This window comes from Fringilla coelebs (assembly GCF_963513975.1).
Source record: "Fringilla coelebs genome assembly, chromosome: 23".
NCBI lineage: Eukaryota > Metazoa > Chordata > Aves > Passeriformes > Fringillidae > Fringilla > Fringilla coelebs.
The window spans coordinates 2,142,852-2,158,892 of NC_140049.1; the positions used below are offsets into that span (position 1 = coordinate 2,142,852).

Here is a 16,041-nt window from a genome sequence, read left to right on the forward strand (position 1 = left end):
CCTCGCCCCCTTTGTCCGCGGTTGGGCGCCATTTTGCGCGGCGGGCGAGTGCGGGCGCTGATTGGGCTTCGGGGCCCCGCGGCGGAGCCAATCAGCGCGGGGCGCGGACCGGGCAGCGCGGCACGGTGAGCGCGAGCGGCCAATATGGAGCCCCCGCGCGCCGGGATTGGCGGGGCCGCGGCCACTCAGGGGCTGAGGGGGGAACCGGGGCCGGGCCTGGGCCGCGCTCGGTTCGGCCGCGCCGGGGCCGCGGGGCGAGCGGGGCCGCGAGCAGCGGGGTCGGGTACTCCGCGGCCGGGCGGGGGGCGCGGGGCCGAGCGCCGCAGCGGGGCCCGGCCTGTTCCCCCGGCGCGGCCCGCCCCGCCCTCCCCGGGAGCCTCCCCGCCGGCGGAGGGGCCCGGGCCGCCCCGTCCGCTCCCGGTGTGCGCGGTGCAGCTGCCCGCATTTGGGGCGGCCGGGGGCTCGAGCGCACCGGGAGACCCCCGGGCCGGGGCTTCCCGCAGTGACACAAAGCCCCGGCTCGTCCCTGGCTTCCAGCGGGAGTCAGAGCTCAGCCCGGGCGCCGCATGTGGTGCTCAGACCGCCCCCGTGTTAAATCCCGCGCCGGGTGTGGGCGTGCGGTGTCCCGGGAGCGGTGCATCCCGCCGAACGGAGCTCGGGGGCACGGTTCGAGCGATGCTCGGGAGCTCTCGGGCTCTTGGTGCCACTGGTTTGCTCTTGGTGCCACTGGTTTGCTCTTGGTGTGGGTTGGTTGTTGAGGAAACTGCTCCTGGTGCAACTAATTTGTATAAATATAAATTATGTGTATTATATATGTATATGTATCAATATTTGTGTGTATTTTTGGAGTTATCCTGTGTAGGGCCAGGAGTTTAATGATCCTAATGAGTCCCATACAACTCGGTACATATATACATACATACAAATTCATATTTATATATATTTGTGTGTGTGTATATTATATATATATGTGGTGTCTGTGTGAATATCTGCTGCTGGGACTGGAACACTCCCTGGTTCCCAGAGCATTCCCGGTGAGGAGGAGCTGCCCATGAGCTCATTGGGGGAGGAGCTGCCATCCTCTGCCATAGATTGATCCCTGATCATTAATATTTAACTTGGCTACTCTGTGTTTAACCAAGAGGATGAGATAATCCCTTGGATGGTGAGGATCCAGAACCTTGTCCAGAACTTCAGGCAGCTGCTGCAGATTGTTGGCATTACAGAGCTGTTAATGTTTTAATTAAAAATTTTAATTCAAGGCAGAAATGAAGTATCCTGTGTGAAATTGAAGTGGGAGCCTGGCAGCAGCATTTTCAGAAAGATTATTTATCTTCTTTTCTTCTGGCTGTGCAAAAGTCTCAGGAAATGGGTAAAGGATGGAACTCAAACAGCAGCAGTAACCACAGCAACGGGTACAGAGAGTCTGTGACTTAATCCTGTCAGCATTCCTTGAAAAATGGAGGGAGCCAGAGGTTTTGTTGCTTTAGCCTTGGAAAATTAAAGTTCCAGGCTGTGGTTTTGTTCAGCAGCGTAGCAGGAACTTGTTCAGTCGTGGCATAAATCAAGCACCTCACTAAAGCAGCAATTCTGCTGTTGTTGGGCCAGTGAGGAGAGAAGCAGTGGCAGGGAAAAGATGTTTTTATTTCAGCACAGTGGTGTTGATGTGTGCAGGGAAAGGGCTGAGGAATGAGGGGCAGCAAGAGGATGGAGGTGCAGGGAAATCTGCTTCCTAAAATTCATGAAGGCTGTATTTGAGTATAGAAATACTTCTTTAGAGAAGAAATTCCTCCCTGTGAGGGTGAGGAAGCCCTGGGTCAGGAGCTGTGGCTGCCCCTGGATCCCTGGAAGTGCCCAAGGCCAGGCTGGGACGGTGGAAGGTGGCAGGGGGTGGCACTGGGTGATCCTTGCTGTCCCTTCCCACCCAAACCATTCCATGGGAGCAGGAGGAGAGGGAAGAAAAACGAGAATTCTTCCCAGCTCTGCTGAATTCTTGAAGTGCAGTTCAGTTTCCCACCTGCAGCTTTTGCATTTCCTGAGCTTTCCCAGCAGTGTCCCTCCCCAGGCTGTGCAGACTCACAGAACTGCTGGAGCTCGTGAATCCTGGGCCAGAACTGAGGTGGTTCTGCTGCTCTCTCAGCTTGGATGTGCCTGAAGTGTCTCCTCTGTTTATTGCTGAGATGGAGCAGCCCTGCCCTGGGGCAGCTCCTGCTTTGCTTGGCTTGGCAGCTGCTAGGGCACAGTGGGGCTTGCCAGGCCTGGGGACAGCAGATCACCTGATTTTTGTTTTTCTTGCAGGGCTGAGGCACCATGGAGCAGTACACAGCCAACAGCAGCAGCTCCACGGAGCAGATCGTGGTGCAGGCAGGGCAGATCCAGCAGCAGGTACAGAATGGGGAATGGGGGAGCCCTTTGCACAGAGTGAGGAGGGAACAGTTGGGATAAACCCCAAAGATTTCCTGAAATTTCAAGGAAATGAGGGTGCTGAGCTCCTCCCTGAGGAGAGGCGGTGCCAGAGCCTGAGCTTGGACTGTGGAACCTTCTCAGCTGTGACTGACAGGGCACCTGGGGACAACGCTGTGGCACTGAGAGATCCAATTTCTTATTTACCTGTGAATAACACAGGAGCCATGTGGATCCAAACAGCAAATACAGTTTGGAAAGAACTTGGTTTCAGCAGCACAATCCTGATCCTCCTGGGTACCTGTTCACCTGACTTCTGTCACCTGGGCACTGATGGCACCTGCCTGGAAGTCAGAGTTAATGTGGTTTTTAGAATACATTTAATATATTTTAAAAATGAAATTAAATTTATAAGATTTTAATATAAATATAACAATTTCTTTAAAATTAAATTGTGGGTGTACACGTTACCAAATTTCAGTGTAGCAGGAAGTTTGCAAAATGGTAGTGACATGGGGAAAGTAAAATATAAAAATATATTAACACTTCTCTGAAAATGGAGAAAACAATATTAACAGAAACAATCAAAGAAAAATTCCCCCAAAGTTGAAATAGATTTTGTTCAAGCCCACAGAGGTTTCCTCCAGCTTTACCAAATGAACATTTGTAGAGATTCTTTGTTTCAGAGCAACAGGTGGAGCAAAAATACCATACAGACCAGGAATTCAACCAGCCAAGGAGCTTTGGATGAACAACTCATCCATGCCACAAAGAAATTCATGTTGCAGTGTGCAGAACACCAGGGCTGAGTTTAGAGGGCTTACTGATTTTGGCTGTTCAGCTTTCCATATCCAGATTTGGGGATGTGTTTTCAGCTGCTGCTGAAGTTTTGTTGCGTCTTCTGCTCTGGTTTGAGGGGGTTTGGTGGTTTGCCATGCAAAGGGCTGAGCCACTGGATGATGTTTTCAGGGAAATCTGCTTTGCCTTGGCCTCAGGAGGGACCAAATCCTTCCACTGGGTTTAACTTGAGTTTACTTTTCCAGCCAGAACAAGATTGCATTTGAGATTAAAACATTTTATATTAAGGATTATCTGAAATACCTGTTTGCAGCAGATAACCAAAGATGTAGTTGGTTTATTGACATTTTCCAGGTGAAAAGGAGATAAAACCAGCTTTTTGCTTTCATTTTCAGTGCAACTTCTTAAAGCCTGTGTCTGATATGAAACATTTTGCTAAAATGAGTCGTTTTACCAGGCTGTTGCAGCACTTGGGAGGGAGCTGTCCTTCATCTCCCCATCTAACACAGTTACTGGGAGTATTTTGGGACTCTTAGCAAAGAGGCTAAAGATAGAAAAGGCTTTTAGCTCTGACTGCTCCTGCAGCCTCTCCAGACTGTCCCTAAGTGTCACTGGCGGGCAGCCACCAACACAGGGGTGGCAGAGACAAGCTCAGACTGTGCCTTGGAATTTCAAAACTAAACCCCTGAAACTGAGCTTGAAATCCTGCAAAATGCCCTGCCCTGTTCCCTGTGAGTTGGAATATTGAAGCCTGAAACTTCAAAACTAAACCCTTGAAACTGAGCTTGAAATCCTGCAAAATCACCTGTCCGGTTCCCTGTGAGTTGGAATATTGAAGCCTGAAATTTCAAAACTAAACTCTTGAAACTGAGCAAAAATCACCTGCCCTGTTCCCTGTGAGTTGGAATATTGAAGCCTGAAATTTCAAAACTAAACCCCTGAAACTGAGCTTGAAATCCTGCAAAATGCCCTGCCCTGTTCCCTGTGAGTTGGAATATTGAAGCCTGGCAGTGCCACATGCAGTTCCAGGGAGCTCCATCCCTAGGTTTGCTAAAACTCCCATCATTCCTCCCGTTCCTGGAGCAGTGTGTATGATCCCCACCCCTGTCCCAGCAGTGTGTTGTGCATTTCCATGTTTCAAGCTCTCCCTGTTCCTGTTCCCAGCAGCAGGGAGGTGTCACAGCTGTCCAGCTGCAGACTGAGGCACAGGTGGCATCGGCCTCAGGCCAGCAAGTCCAGACCCTCCAGGTAGTGGTGACCTCTCTGATTGTGTTTCTGAGCACTGCATGCCCCTCCCCAGCAGCACATATCTAATGCTGTGTTTTCCCAGGGTTTCCAGGAGGAGCAGGGGGATGTGGAGCAGGAATCTCTGCTGGGTGCTGCCTCTAGGGTTTGCCATGGCATTGGAGCTGTTCCCGTCGGGGCATGCCAGGAATTCTGGGAGGGAATAAAGTTCAGGGAGATTTTAAAGTTATAAACAGCAAAATGAGGAAGGAGCAGTTGGGATAAACCCCAAAGATTTCCTGAAATTCCAAGGAAATGAGGGTGCTGAGCTCTTCCCTGAGGAGGGCTCTGCATGAGACACACAGAGGCGGTGCCAGAGCCTGAGCTTGGACAGTGGAACTGACAGGGCACCTGGGGACAGCACTGTGGCACTGAGGGATCCAATTTCTTATTTACCTGTGAACAACACAGGGAAACCCAGGAGCCATGTGGATCCAAACAGCAAATACAGCCCAGTTTGGAAAGGAATTGGTTCCAGTGTGAAGTGTTTCCTATCTTGCAGCCTCCACTTCCTTAACTCACCCAGGCTTTCCAGGAGCCCTTTGTAGAGCAGTTGGCAGAGCCTGGGCAGCCGTGGCAGTTTTGCACTCAGGATTCTGGTTTTGGTTGGTTTGTAATTCTTCAGAGCAGGGTGGTTCCAAGGGGCTGGCATGGCCCTGCCAGCTGCAGAATTAACACAGCATTTTTTATGTTCAGAGTTCAACTCTCAGATGCTGCCTGACTTGGATTGCTGGGCTCACTGGGGTCTCTGGTTGTTGTCATGTTCTTCCCACCTTTTTTTTTTTTTTTTTCTAGTTTGCCTTGCTGTGATTCATTAACAACAATCCTGGAATGTCTTGTTTTCCTTTCTGCTTCTTGGGTATTGTGCTGCTGCCTGTGCTTCTCTGTGCTGACCTGAGCATGCTCCTCCCTGTGTGACCCAGCCCAGGGGCTGAGGGCTTTGGATGGGACGTGGACAGGCTGAGGGACAGAGTGGGGACCTGGAAACTCCAATTCCCAGGGCAGGATTTGGCTCCTCACCCTCTGGGGTGTGAAACCCAGGAACTCTGTGACTTTACCACATTGTGATGTTCTTGTTCCTAAACAAATCAGATTTTGTGATCCCCGAGTTCATGAGACTGATTTTGCATTTGGGCTGTGGAGTACAGTATTTTTCAAGATGTGTTTGGGGAATCTGGGGACTTGGCAGGTGAGGGGGTTCAAACAGAGAGGTTTTCCCCTTGTTTTTGTTTTCATGGGCCTTTTTCCCAGTGACCAGAGAGATACCAGGTCCAAGAGTCCAGAGATTCTCAGGCCAGAGTTACCAGAGAATCCCAGACTGGTTTGGGTGGGAAGGGACCTTAAACCTCACCCAGTTCCCACCCCAACACCTTCCCCTATCCCAGTGTGCTCCAAGCCCTGTCCAGCCTGTCCTGGGACACTTCCAGGGATCCAGGGGCAGCCACAGCTTCTCTGAGCAGCCTGTGCCAGGGCCTGCCCACCCTCACACTTTATATTTACATTTACATTTACATTTACATTTACATTTACATTTACATTTACATTTATATTTTAGTTATATATCTAATTCTTTTTGGGCCCAGAAGTAGCTGCTGCTCACCCACTTTGACTTTTCCTCCCTGATCTCCATTTTGTGTTGCTCCTGTTACAATTTCCCTCGATAACCAGTGGAGAGTTTCTCTCAGCACATCCCATGATCTGTGTCAGTTGGGAAATGGGAATGTTGTAGGAATGAAATTGGAGAGAGCTGAAGCCCCCTCAGAACAGAGTTCTCTTAATGGGAACCTCAACTAAAAAATCTAAAATATCTCAATAGGAACCTCAGCTAAGAAATCAGTAATTGCGAGGTGAATGATGAAATTTTTTTATCCCACTTTGCTCTTGGGCTGTGCATGAAGGTAGTTCTTGTGGCTGAAAAATGTGATTTTCATGCTTTGTAACAGCTAGAGAAGCGGATAACTCACTAAATCCGTAGCACTGGGAGGCAGAGCTGGTTTGAAGCAGCTCAGTGCCCGTTCCCCAGTTCCTCTGCCCTGCAGCCAGGGCGGGCAGGGGCGGCTCTGGGGCTCCTCTGGCGGTGTTTTCATTGTTGTTTTGTCGTTGCAGGTGCAGGGGCAGCCTCTGATGGTGCAGGTGAGCGGGGGGCAGCTCATCACCTCCACGGGCCAGCCCATCATGGTGCAGGCCGTGCCCGGGGGCCAGGGCCAGACCATCATGCAGGTGCCCGTGTCTGGCACGCAGGGGCTGCAGCAGGTGAGACACCCTGGGGGCACTGCACAGCTCTGGGGGGCTGCCACTGCCACACAGGGCCAGGCTGAGGCGGTGCTCGGTGGCTCTGGCACGGTGGGAATGAGTGGGAGTGCTTTATGAGCTGAGCTTTTATGGTTTGTGGCCTGGTGCAGAGGTAAAACACAGCTGGGCTGGTTTGGGGGTTTTCATTATGGAGTGATTTGGGTTGGGTGAGATCTTAAAGCTCATCCAGTTACACCTCCCCTGCCAGAGGTAGGGATGCCTTCCTATGGGGTTTTTCATCATGATTTGGGTTGGGTGAGATCTCAAAGCTCATCCAGTTACACCTCCCCTGCCAGAGGTAGGGATGCCTTCCTATGGGGTTTTTCATCATGGAATGATTTGGGTTGGATGAGATCTCAAAGCTCATCCAGTTGCACCCCCCTGCCAGAGGTAGGGATACCTTCCTATGGGGTTTCTCATCATTATTTGAATTGGGTGAGATCTCAAAGCTCATCCAGTTACACCCCCCTGCCAGAGGTAGGGATGCCTTCCTATGGGGTTTTTCATCATGATTTGGGTTGGGTGAGATCTCAAAGCTCATCCCGTTGCACCTTCCTGCCATATTCCCTTCCTATGGGAAAAGAGGGATACCTGTCATGTGGGATACCTTCCCACAGAGCAGGATTTTTATCTCTTGGGTTATTTTATCTGGTCCTTGCAATGTAGTTGGGGATCTGGTGCCTGTTCAATTTATGGCTCAGAAAGAGGATTTAAAAAAAAAATTATTTAAGAAAGCTTCTTGCAAGTAATTTGTGCTTGAGCCCCTCTAATGTGTGATGGGGGATTTAAACATCCCTGTTGCACAGAAGGCAATAGTGAAGGAGGTACAGAAAATGGATTTTTTGGAAATAATTATTATTTAAAAGACAGTTGGTAAATTTAAGGAGGTGGTTGAAGTGTTCCTGAATAGCAAAGGGAAGAACTGTAACCGTGGCATAATGAAAGTGTCCTGATGATTTAGGATGGGATTTAGGAACCCAGCACAGTCCAGGAAGGCAAATGATGTCATGATGTTTGGAGAGGTTTATTTAATATTTCCTTTGTTGCAAACCACTGTAATTTGTATGAGGTTCTTCTCAGTCTGGTTGGTGGAGGAAAATCCATAACTGTGTTTTTAAACACAAACTTCAAACCATATTCCAGCTCTTCCTTTTTAATCTAAGAATGTTCCACAGTGGTGGAAAGACTCTGCAAAGCTGAGGACAACTTTATAAATCCCAGAAGTACTTCTGAGTGCTGGATAATTAACACCACAGAGATGTCTTAAATCTTAGTCCTCCTCTTCCACCTGCCTGTTTGTTCCCAGTGGATGTGAATAATTGATTTCTCCTGAGTGATTTATTGTGTAAGCAGTGCAGAAGTGCTGGAGCACGGTGACACAGCACGCTGGTCCCTCTGCCCCGTGTGGCTGTGTCACAGGGAGCAATCCATTCCAACTCCTCATTCTCAACTGGAAAAAGAGAAGACTCCCTGCTTCCTTTTTCTGTGCAACAGTAAATCACCCTCAGAGATGACTTGGTCATGCTGAGGAGGGAGAAATCAGAGGCATAGTTAATGTTCCTTTCTGACTCTTTCTTCCACAGATTCAGTTGGTCCAGCCAGGTCAGATTCAGATTCAAGGTGGGCAGGCTGTGCAGGTACAGGGGCAGCAGGGCCAGACCCAGCAGATCATTATACAGCAGCCCCAGACTGCAGTTACTGCTGGCCAGACACAGGTAACTGCACCAGCATGAAAGGCTTTTCTGCAGAGGAACAGGAAGAGAAACTTGACAAATGATTTAAGATGTGGTTAAGTAAAAAAAAAAAAAAAAAAAAAAAAAGGAATTATTAATATTGAGGAGAACTTGAGAATAAGTGTCATGTTTTCATGTTTTTGTAGTGTTTCATACATGACTCTGGGGCAGAAAAATCAGATTGCATGTTTTTCTCCATCGTGTTTCTGTATTTTATTGGTTCGTGGTTGTTTTTGTCTCTCTGTTGAATTTTGAAAACATGAAGCATTGCTAATTCCATACTTGGGCCATTGTGTGCAGTAGTCCAGTCACACCTGGGGTTTCTGCTGATGCTTTTGGTTAGGGCCAAAATTAAATTTTGGAGCAGAACAGTTCTTCCTTTCACATCTTCATAGTGAGACAGGAAGCTTAGAATTTGGGTTTTTTTCATTATTGAACTGTTGGAAAATGCATCTTACATGTGCTTCAGGTGTTTGATCTCCAGGTGTTTGCTCTGTGCTCCAGCCTATTTCTTACTGCTGCTAATGAGGCAGCAGACATAGACACCTGGAACACCTCAAGCACCATGTGTTCATTCAGGAATTGTAAACACTGGGAAAAAAGAGGCAATTTGTAACGTTTTTGTGCTCTTTGTTTCGTTCAGACCCAGCAGCAGATTGCAGTGCAAGGCCAGCAGGTTGCCCAGGCTGCTGAGGGCCAGACCATCGTGTACCAGCCTGTGAATGCTGATGGCACCATCCTGCAGCAAGGTAGGAGGGCTGGGAGGAGCCAGGGCACCTCTTGGAGAGGCTTTTTATTTATTGAGGTGTTTGTGTGCTCTGCAGGAATTCACTCCAGGGTTCTTGCCCCAGAAACAGAAAATCTCCTTGTCTCTGGCAAGGCCTGCTAGAATAAAACCCCTTAATTTTGCTTTTCTGCCTCAAGAGTACATGGTTACTCACAATGAGGTTACAAATGCAAAAACCAGGAATTCTGATGGAATTTAATCCCTTACTTCAGCACTTTCCTGACTCTCTGCATGTTTTGGAAGGATGAATGAGTAAAACACAGAAGTGGGACTAATGCTGTTCCCTTCTTTTTGTGTGCGTGTTTTTGTTTCTTTTTTCTTTCTCTCTCTCTCTTTTTTTCTTTTTTTCTTTTTTTTTTTTTTTTGCCTTTCCTTTTGTGTTCTACTTCCTTAAAGTTACAGTCCCTGTTACAGGCATGATCACCATTCCTGCAGCCAGCCTGGCTGGAGCCCAGATTGTCCAAACAGGAGCCAACACCAACACCACCAGCAGTGGCCAGGGGACGGTGACAGTGACACTGCCAGTGGCTGGGAACGTGGTCAATTCAGGGGGAATGGTCATGGTAGGTGTGAAACCCCCACTGCTGCCTCTGCAGGCTGAGCTTTGAGGGGTTTGTGCTCAAATCTAGCAGGATTTTCACAAGGGTAGGGATGGGATGGTGGGAATGGCTTTGAGTCGAAGGAGGGCGGGGTTGGGTGGGATTTTGGGAAGGAATTTCTCCCTGGAGGGTGGGGAGGCCCTGGCACAGGGACCCCAGGGAAGCTGTGGCTTCTCCATCCCAGGCTGGAGCACCTGGGATAGTGGAAGGTGTCCCTGGAGGTTGGAACTGGGAGATCATTAAGATCCCTTCCATCCCAAACCATCCTGTGATTCCCTGGCTCTCTGATATCTGAGGTTGAGATACCATGCTCAGTCCTCTCTGTAAGTTCCAATAGTTTATAGTTTAAACAACACAAATTTTCAGCTCCACAGGCCTGGATCCTGCTGTGATCTTTGCTCTGAACTTTCTCCCACAGCAGCTCAGAAATGTAGAAACTGAAATCCAAACTGAGCTGTGAGCTGATGAGCAAAGGTTTAAATAAATTGAGTCAATTCTGATTTTCTTGAGGATCCCTTAGGATTTGTTTCCCTCATTTGTGGAGGTTTTTCCTGGCAATTCCTGTTTCTCTGTAGTGTGAACCTCTTGAATGTTGCTGGTCCCCACTAGGTGTCAGCAGCTCTGCAGTGTTGGCTTAGAGGTGCTCTGAAATGAAAGAATTGAAATAAAAGATGACCCAAAAGAAAGGGAAGCACCAGCCACGTCCTGCTTGTTTAATTGTCCAAGAAGCAGCATCACAGTCAAGGAATTGTATTGCAATGTTACCTTTATTGTCATGACATATTTTATGAAAAATCCTTTTGCTAGGATTTTTTTCTCCTGAGAAGCTGAGAGGCCTCAGGAGCAAAGTGTGAACAGTGATTATCTGCTGCTGTGGGATGCAACAGGTGGATCTTTGATTAATCTCATGTAGTTGTTTTTAACTCATGGCCAATCACAGTCCAGCTGTCTCAGACTCTCTGGTCAGTCACAAGATTTTTTAATCATCCATTCCTTTCCTTTCAAGCCTTCTGATGAAATCCTTTCTTCTATTCTTTAAGTATAGTTTTAATATAATATATATCCCATAAAATAATCAATCAGCCTTCTGAAACACAGAGTCAGATCCTCATCTCTTCCCTGGTCCTGGGACCCCTGTGAACACCACCACACTTTATCAGGAAAACCCAGCAGGACTGATAAGGAATTAATTTGTTTAGATTGGTTTTGGAGTTTCAGAACATCTTCATTGCTCCTCTTCATTTAAGCAGCTGCATTACCTGAACAAAACCCACTTTCTATTTCAATACTGAGCATTTTAATGCCATTTTTGTGTCAGTTTGTGCTGAGCTGCAAGGACTAAACCCCCCTGTGTGTACAGATGGTGCCTGGAGCTGGCTCAGTCCCAGCCATCCAGAGGATCCCTTTGCCTGGAGCAGAGATGCTGGAGGAGGAGCCCCTCTATGTCAATGCCAAGCAGTACCACCGCATCCTGAAGAGGAGGCAGGCACGGGCCAAGCTGGAAGCAGAGGGGAAAATCCCCAAAGAGAGAAGGGTGAGAATAAAACTCAGATTTAACACAGGGCAGCTCTGTGACAGAGGCACAGAATCCCACCTGGGCTGGAAAATGAGGATTAGAAAGAATTTTGGCGTTCCTCAGTTTTACAGTGGTTTTGATGTTGTTGATGAGCTACATCAGAGTAAATCTTTTAAGTTCCTTGAGGATAATTCTGCTTATCTGGTTTTGGGAGTGTCTGGAGCTGTGTGTGAGCATGTACTGACTGTCAGCACAGTGCCTGTGGGGCAGGGGGATGGATGGGGACTGGGAATTTCCTCTGGAGAGGCAGTGACTGGGAATCTGTGGGGCAGAGGATGGATGGATGGATGGATGGATGGATGGATGGATGGATGGATGGATGGATGGATGGATGGATGGATGGATGGATGGGGACTGGGAATTTCCTCTGGGAAGGCAGTGGCTGGGAGGAGTGGCTCTCCCTCACCTGCTCTCCCCTCCCTGCAGAAATACCTGCACGAGTCCCGGCACCGGCACGCCATGGCCCGGAAACGGGGAGAGGGGGGTCGCTTCTTCTCCCCCAAGGAAAAGGACAGCCCCCACATGCAGGTGAGTGGGGTTTGGGGCAAATCCCCTTTTCAGCCCTTCAGGACACACATCAGAGGTGTCTGTGCTGCTTTGTTTGGGTTTTTGGGCTCGGCTGCTGACCCGTGTCCCTCACTGCCTCTGAATTTTTCATCTGCTGCCTCTTGGCCCTCCCTGCCTTTAGATTTATTCCAAGCATTGGCAATAAAATCTCCTGTCACTGCTTGTGGGGAGCAAGGGATGTTTGCCCTGAGGAATTAAATGACAATAATGTGGGTAGAAGTGTGTTCACTTTGTAGTTCTTAGGATGAATGCACATAAACATTCTGTTTGTAAAACAGCCTTTCTGGTTGGGGACTGGGCTGTCCTTTCAGGACATGAATCAAAGGTAGAGACTCCTTACCTTTACATCTGATGGAAAATTAAAAAATGGGAATATCTGATTCTTAGCTGCACCTTGATTTGCATAAAAGGTGCAAGGCAGTTTTCAGAGGAAGGGACATAATGGAGTAGAATGAACAGGTTCTGTGGTTGCTCAGTGCTTTAGAACAGTCCTGTGCCTTTAGGGAGTGTTTCTTATTTTGAACTAAAATCATTCCTAAATACTGGTCCTAAATACCAGAAACAACAAATTCCTGGGAGGTATTTAGGATTTTTGTGGCCTGTAAAACCCAGGAAAAGCAGGACAGTTTTGGAGATCAAGGGAAGTGCAGGAGTGTCTCCTCCTGGTGGTTGTGTGTGGTTCTCTCTGCTTCATGGAAAAACTGTGGAATTTCCACCCTTTTGTGTCTGCAGGATCCAACTCAAGGCAACGAAGAAGCAATGACACAGATGATCAGGGTCTCCTAACCCCTGCTTCCAGGGAAAAACACCTGAAGGGAATTCCCATCCCTCCTGCCAGCCTGTTCTGCCTGCCCAGAGTGTCCAGTGAATCCTGGAGTGGGACAATCTCCATGTCACAGCCTGTCCTTTTCCACAGAGCAAGCACCACGTGTTGAGGACGTGCTTGAGGTTTCAGCTCTTCAAACAGAACCTTTCAGACTTCCTCGCTGCCCTCTCCTGATCTAGCACAGGGAATTCGGAGTCCGAGCGCTCATCTCTGGTTTTCCTTCCTTTTCCCACCTCAGTCCCTGTGGCTGGGGCAGCTCAGCCCTGTCCAGGGACAGATTGCAGCTCCTCCAGCCAGCACTGAGGGGCTGCACCACAGGGCTGGGTTTGAGATTTGTTACTCCATCACTCCTCACCCCTTTGGGCTCGGTTTTCCCTGAGCTGGGTCCCTGTTGCACTTCTGAGCCTGGCAGAAACTGAAGGGGATTCTTTTCAATTCCACCTTGTAAATGTGTAAAGAAGCTCTTCTCTGGGAAAGGTTCAGCCATCCAATCAATGCTAGAAATAGTCAAGATTACTGCAGGACTTGATGTGTTGTGTCTCTGTTGCAAGTGGGGTGGGAGAGGGAGATGTGGGGGGGATTGGGTCAGTAAATCTGGGTGGGTTTGGATGTTCTTTGCCAGTACTTGTTGCTTTGGAAGAAAACTGGATGTGAGTACAGAAAGGATTGAAACTTTTCAGTGACTCTCTTCCAAAGGATTTTTTTTTTTAATCTTTTTTCTCACCTGCCAGTGAAGTCCATGGTTCCTCCAAGAGTCGTGGAACCCCCAGTGTCACAGTGGTGGGATGGAGTTTCTGATGCCTAAATCATTTCTGCAGTTCCAGAGTGAGGGATGATTCAGGACAGCAGCAGCTGGGGCAGCTCAGCCTGAGGTACCTGAAGGACTCAGCAGATACTGATGAACCTTTCATGCTTTTTATAAATGAAGCTCTTAAAAACAAAACAGAAGTGGCACTTAGCAAAGGAGCAATACTTACATTATTAAAAAATAGGATTTTCCCATGACCTACAGCTGGCTTTGGGCTGAGCATCTCCACAGAACAGAGTTTTAATTTAGATTCCAAGCCTGCTCTATTATAATTTGAATTTTGGTGATGGGAGCAGTAATTAAAAGCGTTTAACAGGTGATTTCTCAACATTGCACTCCTCTCACCTTGGGATACACAGCTCTGGGCATCAGCTGCCTGCTGGAGTCCCAGAATTTCCAGTTTTTGTGTCCTGTAGTTCAAACTGGATCACAGCAGTGAAGTTTAGGGTTGGGAATGTGCTGGGTGAAATTGAACCTGGCCAGGTGGAGCTGAAGAGTGAGGAGTTCCTGAGGAGATGCTGCCAAGGATGGCTGAGACTGGGTTCAACCCAGTGAAGGCTGAATGCAAGGGACAAGGAAATGCAGCTTGGAAATTACATTTCCTCCCTCCCATCTTTTCCCATTTACTGGAAGCTTATGGCTAAAGGCAAAGTGGAGGACAAATCAAGAGGATACAAAAGAACAGATTCTGGAAAATGCTATTTCCTTTGGATGGAAGAAAAATCCTAAACCTGAGAGGGAGGAGCAATGTTGGATCCTTGTTGTGAGCAGGCAGTCCTGGAGGAAGAGGAGGGACAAGGAGGAGCTGCAGAGGGGTTTGGAATTGGCAGTTGGATCTGTAAAAGCAGCTCAGCTCCTTGGTGTGAGTCCTGGTGCCTGTCCTCCCCCAGCTGGGAAGGACACTCAGGGACACCTGCAGCTGCAGGAGGAGCTGGCCAGGCTCCTGGAAGGCAAATAAATCTTCTTTCTTTCAGTTTTTGTCCCAAGTTAGATGAGTAATCTGACACTCTGCTCACAACTCTTAATGAGGATTTATTTCTAATCATTTCAAGGGCATTTTTAACATGGATGGCATCCTCAGGGCCTCTGGTTGCTTCTGCCTTAAATCCTTGTCCAGAAACTCACACAGCATTTCCTGGGCTCTCCCCCATTGCAGGAATGTGCAGCTCTCCTTAAGGGATTTTAGTTGAATTTGCAGCATTACTGTAAATATTTTTTTTTTGAGCATCTGTACATTTAGTTGGAATATTTGTGTGCTGGAGTAAGACCCTCTCTGTGATATTTTTTGCTCTTCAGTTGATGCTAAATCTGTCCTGAAACACCTTCTTGAGAGCTGGAAATTCTGGAAGCAAGATTATTGCTCTGACATAGATTTTGTTTCGTTTTTTAAATAAGTAATTTACTTTTCTTAAAGAACTTGTAAACTTTTTCCCAATATCCCTTCATATCTAGGTTCTCTGATCTGTTGTAGGTTGTGTGTGAAGAAACATGGATTTATGTTCTAGGAAGTCTTACTGTTAATATTTTAAATAGTGATGTGAAAGCCCAAGTGCTCCTATAATTTTTTTTATTTGTTTTGTGTTCTGTATATCACTGCTGAAAGTTTTGTTTATTTGGTGAGGTTGGAGCCAGCAGTCAACACCAAAAATATCTGCTTTCTTTTCCAGGCAAATCTGTGAAAATTTGAGACATGTCCAGTTCAAACCTCCCTAGTAATTAAATTAAAATTCTTTGTAGATTGGCTACACTTGAGAAAAACCTTCACTTTAGGAGTGAGTTAAGAGTGGGTGAGGATGAAAAAAGAGATTTGGGGAGAAATGTGTTTGATTGGCCCAGAGCAGTGAAGCATCAAACCATCAAAACCCAGATTTGGAGGAGTGTAAAGATCAGGATTTGGAAGGGAATGATCCTCAAGTGATGCTAAATGGCTTTAAGGCCCTGCATGTTAAAAAGAGGGGAAAAATAAACTTTTCTTTAAAGAGGAGGAAAATAAACTTTTCTTTGTGAAGGGGCGTGGGAGGGTCCTGAGCTTAACGTAATGTCAGGCAAAGTTTGTACATAGTTCAAAAGTTTTTAATTTTTTTTATATGATGCATTTTTTCAAGTGTATTTTGGTCTTTAATAGATGCAATTGTAAGTACTGTGTACACTCTTCAGCTAATAAAATTTATAAACTGAGAAGTTTTGCTCTGTGTTGGGAATTTTGTGATGGGCTGTGGGAGGGCAGGGGGAGCTTTGAACTGCATGAACTCCACACCAACATTTCACCATCCCAAAACCCCAGAGCTCATGAATTCTTTCCAGAATTGGTCAACACAGTGATGATCACACACAGAAAAAAACCCTAATGCAAACAAACAAACAAAAA

General features: G+C 47.5%; 1 protein-coding gene across 7 annotated transcripts; it reads left to right on the plus strand.

The window, feature by feature from the left end:
• The first annotated feature begins 5 nt into the window (after positions 1 to 5).
• NFYA (nuclear transcription factor Y subunit alpha) lies at positions 6 to 15,757 on the plus strand. Of its 7 annotated transcripts, none has more exons than XM_084220668.1 (10): positions 6 to 125; positions 2,299 to 2,385; positions 4,366 to 4,452; positions 6,592 to 6,738; positions 8,361 to 8,492; positions 9,154 to 9,259; positions 9,694 to 9,860; positions 11,257 to 11,430; positions 11,899 to 12,000; positions 12,772 to 15,757. In XM_084220668.1, exons 2-10 carry the CDS (start codon positions 2,311 to 2,313, stop codon positions 12,823 to 12,825), a joined length of 1,044 nt encoding a protein of 347 aa, XP_084076794.1. In that variant the 5' UTR covers positions 6 to 125; positions 2,299 to 2,310; the 3' UTR covers positions 12,826 to 15,757. The 7 variants fall into 7 exon arrangements, with proteins under 7 accessions (XP_084076794.1, XP_084076797.1, XP_084076796.1 ...); XM_084220671.1 differs by having other exon boundaries at positions 9,712 to 9,860; XM_084220670.1 differs by having other exon boundaries at positions 4,366 to 4,449.
• Positions 15,758 to 16,041: the final 284 nt, after the last annotated feature.

Bases quoted from the DNA above. Each gene is read 5' to 3' on its own strand.
- NFYA (XM_084220668.1), top strand. From the start codon at position 2,311: ATGGAGCAGTACACAGCCAACAGCAGCAGCTCCACGGAGCAGATCGTG. The intron at 4,453-6,591 runs GTGGTGACCTCT...TTGTCGTTGCAG, and splicing joins AAGTCCAGACCCTCCAGGTA to GTGCAGGGGCAGCCTCTGAT. The intron at 9,861-11,256 runs GTAGGTGTGAAA...CTGTGTGTACAG, and splicing joins ATTCAGGGGGAATGGTCATG to ATGGTGCCTGGAGCTGGCTC.